This window comes from Triticum aestivum, chromosome 1D (assembly GCF_018294505.1).
Source record: "Triticum aestivum cultivar Chinese Spring chromosome 1D, IWGSC CS RefSeq v2.1, whole genome shotgun sequence".
In the NCBI taxonomy this organism is placed as follows: Eukaryota; Viridiplantae; Streptophyta; class Magnoliopsida; order Poales; family Poaceae; genus Triticum; species Triticum aestivum.
In genome coordinates, this window is record NC_057796.1 from 124,186,659 (window position 1) to 124,191,015 (window position 4,357).

Sequence of the window (4,357 nt, forward strand, 5' to 3'; positions counted from 1 at the left end):
CGACTCCGGCCGAATCCAAGGATTCGCCGGGGCTGTCGTCGGCGTCACCGCCACCATCACTCACTCCCGCCCATCGTCGCCGTCAGATCGCCTGGGGCGGTTATGGCCTTTTTCTCTCAACGGAGCAAGGTGCAGATAACGTGTTTTGATATAAAACGGGAGGCAAGACACACAAATGTAAAAGTGAACAGTAGTCTTTATTGATGATTAATTACAGGTATATATAGCCCCGAGGGGATGCATCAAACAGACGCGATGATTTCGAGAGACATGAGCGAACAGTCACGTCCCTCGTGCATGGCGGTTAGGAATAGTGAAGATTCTTCGTAATTAGCACATGGGTTAATTAATTAAATCTCAACACTAGTGTCCTCCAAAACGCGCGCTCAAACAATTTCGAGGGTACATTTTTTCTTAGATGGAAGAAGAAACTGACTCTCTTTTTTTTAGGTGAAGGAAGAAACTGACTCGTTCCCCGCAGTTTCGAGCATTAGGCCCACACACGTCAATTATCTCATTGGTCTGCCCCTTGCAGGCGGCCCATGAAACCGACAGCCCAGATACGAGGCTAGGTGCACAGACCGACCTGGCTGGCGAACCCAGGGTTTGCCCACCTTCTAGAGGATTCGCTACGACCACCAGGCGCCGTATATACACCACCACCCGACCTCCTCTCGCTCGTCTCCTCCTCGCCAAGGAAAAAAGAGCTGCTGCAGAAGCCTCAGCTGCGGCGGCTACCAGAAGCAAAGCTGCAGAAGTTTCTCTGGCCTCGGCAACGGCCTCCACGCCGCGGGTACGACTCAGTCCCATATCTCCCTCCCGCTTGGTTCGACCATGGCGGATGCGCCGATATCGATCTCCCCGTGCTGGGATCCGCTTTGGCTTTTCACCATTAGATCATGTTTCTAGATCAGGCGTGTAGTTGCCTGTTACTTCGTTGAAGATTATGCTGCGGTTTGTAGAGTTTTGCTACTGCTTTAGGGCCGCAGGGATGGGTTTGCCAAGGTTTTGGATCTGGGGTTTGTGGTCGATTTGGGTTGAATTCGACCACTTTTTGGGCTCTGGGCTATGGATTCGGGAGGTTTTGCGGTATATACGTTGAGATTTATGCATTTCCACTGCTTTTCAGGGTTCCTTAACTCCTGGATCTCGTTCTGTGCAGGTGTAGTTCGCGATCTAGATCTCAGAACCAGCAGTGACCGGAAGATAAAAAGGACAGTTCGGAGATGAGTGTGGTGGGGTTTGATCTGGGCAATGAGAGCTGCATTGTGGGGGTGGCGCGGCAGCGCGGAATCGACGTGGTCCTCAATGAAGAGTCCAAGCGGGAGACCCCCGCTATTGTCTGCTTTGGCGATAAGCAGCGTTTCATCGGCACTGCAGGCGCCGCCAACTCCACCATGAACCCCAAGAACTCCATCTCCCAGATCAAGCGCTTACTGGGACGCAAGTTTGCTGATCCTGAGCTGCAGGATGATATTAAGGCCTTCCCATTCCGTGTCTCAGAGGGCCCTGATGGGTTCCCGCTCGTTCACGTACGGTATCTGGGGGAGGAGCGCTCATTCACCCCCACACAGCTGCTTGCCATGGTGCTGTCCAATTTGAAGGCCATCGCTGAGGGTAACCTCAACTCAGCTGTTATTGACTGCTGCATTGGTATCCCGGTCTATTTTACTGACCTGCAGCGGAGGGCTGTTATTGATGCTGCAACAATTGCTGGTCTCCGGCCATTGCGTTTGTTCCATGAGACTACTGCGACAGCATTGGCATATGGAATCTACAAGACTGATCTCCCTGAGAATGATCAGCTGAATGTGGCATTTGTTGATGTTGGGAATGCCAGCATGCAGGTCAGCATTGTTGGTTACAAGAAGGGGCAGCTCAAGATGCTATCACATGCATATGACCGTTCTCTTGGCGGAAGGGACTTTGATGAAGCCCTTTTTAAGCACTTTGCAGCAAAATTTAAAGAGGAGTATAAGATCGATGTCTACCAGAATGCCCGTGCCTGCATTAGGTTGCGTGTGGCATGTGAGAAGCTCAAGAAGATGCTGAGCGCCAATCCAGAGGCGCCAATGAACATTGAGTGCTTGATGGATGAGAAGGATGTACGTGGATTCATTAAGAGGGATGAGTTTGAACAGATCAGCGCACCAGTACTAGAACGTGTGAAGGGGCCTCTGGAAAAGGCATTGTCAGAAGCTGGCTTGATGACGGAAAGTCTGCACTTTGTTGAGGTTGTTGGATCAGGCTCTCGTGTTCCTGCAGTAATGAAGATAATTACTGAATTCTTTGGAAAAGAACCAAGGAGAACTATGAATGCAAGTGAATGTGTTGCCCGGGGATGTGCTCTCCAGTGTGCTATTCTTAGCCCCACGTTCAAAGTGCGGGAGTTTCAGGTATTCACTTGCTTGCATATGTTTGCTGCTTTCCTTCGGTGGTCTCAGTTTTCTCCACAATGGTTCATCTTAAATGTGTTGAAATTTTGCATTGTCCCCTATATGCATGAGAATTATAATATAAGTAGATGTCATTAGAACTATAGAAAGCTGTTGGACATGAGCTTTCTGTAATATAAGGTAGCTTGACCTTTTGATGCCTATAATTGTTACAGACTTCATTTTGTCTTTCTATGCATTCATTGTGCTAACATCGTTTTGTTCATTTGTTGCATTTTATCTGAAATTTTGAGTACCTCCGCCCCTTCCTGACTTTAAGTAGGCGTGTTAGTAATGTGTGAAAGATGATATTTCTTTTTAGAAAAATTAACACTAACTTTCCTATAATGATGGAATGTGTGTGAGATCTAACATACATGGGGTTGCTGGTGTACTTGATAATTATGTTGGTGGAGAGGCCTAGTTGCGTGTTCATTTGACCTGTAAATTTAAGCCAACGACCGCTTTAAGCTCTTACAATTGCACGGCAACTTTGTGTGCCCTCTTGCTATGCAATTTGAACTAATTTTTGCTGAGCTCATAATCTGTGAGGACAGTGGCCGCACTCTGTTTTCCAACCGCACGTGGCCCTGTTTCTCCTTTCCTTTCTAGGCCATGTAGGCGTGCAGCACTTTCCTTCTCCTGCTGCACTTGCCTAGTGTGCTTCCTTTTGTCTTTTTCTTTTAATTTGATTTGTGCTATGTATGTTTCCAACATTCAAAGGAAACCGAAAAAATTGACTGCATGCTGCAACCTAGTAGGTTAGGTGGAAAAAGCAGAAGTTCCTAGGGGACCACTCAGTCCACAGTCGACTTGTGCTTGCTACAGTGGCCTTGTCGGAATGTAGCTTCAGTTATGGGATCCCCATAATCTGTTTGATCTTATGGATCTGCTTTTCATAATAGCTCATTATGTTCGCAAGAAATATAGTTCCTCAAATTTGCTGAGATTTTACATTACTGGTGCTTTCAGTTGATTTTGATTATCAAGTGTCATATATGCTGCATGAAATATCTGTGATCTTAATCTCTTGTATTGGGTAAGTTGCAATTTATGCTGATGTTAGATTCATTTCTGAGTGACTGTTTAAGAGAACATGTGGTTCTACTCTTCTTACCCCTTTACCCCCTAGTTCTGACATTGGCTTTAAACCTTATGCAGGTTAATGAAGGGTTTCCTTTTTCAGTTGCTTTATCATGGAAGCCAGATGCTCAGAACAATGAATCCCAACAAACTGTTGTATTCCCCAAGGGGAATCCAATGCCTAGCATCAAGGCTCTGACCTTCTATAGGTCCAGTACATTTGCAGTAGATGTTTTGAATGTTGACACAGATGATTTGCAAATAACACACAAAATTAGCACTTACACGGTGGGTATTGTTATTTTTTTTACCCCAATCTTATGCAATGCAACTGCAATGAAATGGGCCTGATATAAGCTCTGGTTCTAGCAAGTTCTAATGGTGCCTGATTTGATTTTGCTCTACCTAACTACATGCAGATCGGTCCTTTCCAATCCAGCAAAGGTGAGAAGGCTAAACTGAAAGTGAAAGTTCGCCTCAACATCCATGGGATAGTCTCTCTTGAATCAGCAACGGTAATTTGCAATACCGTGTTCAGTTTTCTTTTTTCTGAGATATCATGTAATATCTTTCTGATATTGTATGCTTTGCTTCGTCGCTATGCAGATGCTGGAAGAGGAGGAAGTGGAAGTTCCGGTTTCATCTACGAGTGAGGTGCCAAAGGATGCTACTAGAATGGAGACAGATGATGCACCACAGGACCCTGCTTCTAGTGCTGGTGACCATATGCAGGAACCTAAAGGAGCTGCTGATCCTGCTGAGGGTGCTGCTGAAAATGGGGCACAAGATTCCGAGGAAAAAACTGTTCCAATGGATACTGACACAAAGGTACTGTTTTA

The 4,357-nt window shown here is 46.2% G+C and overlaps 1 protein-coding gene across 1 annotated transcript in view; it reads left to right on the forward strand.

Annotated features, from left to right (window-relative positions):
- Window positions 1–576: 576 nt before the first annotated feature.
- Window positions 577–4,357, forward strand: part of LOC123180709 (heat shock 70 kDa protein 14) — a 7,510-nt gene continuing 3,729 nt past the window's right edge. The window contains exons 1-5 of the mRNA XM_044592823.1: window positions 577–793; window positions 1,163–2,396; window positions 3,597–3,806; window positions 3,938–4,033; window positions 4,125–4,346. Of these exons, the coding sequence (XP_044448758.1) occupies window positions 1,227–2,396; window positions 3,597–3,806; window positions 3,938–4,033; window positions 4,125–4,346 (1,698 nt within the window). The 5' untranslated portion in view covers window positions 577–793; window positions 1,163–1,226. The remainder of the gene's footprint in view (window positions 794–1,162; window positions 2,397–3,596; window positions 3,807–3,937; window positions 4,034–4,124; window positions 4,347–4,357) is intronic.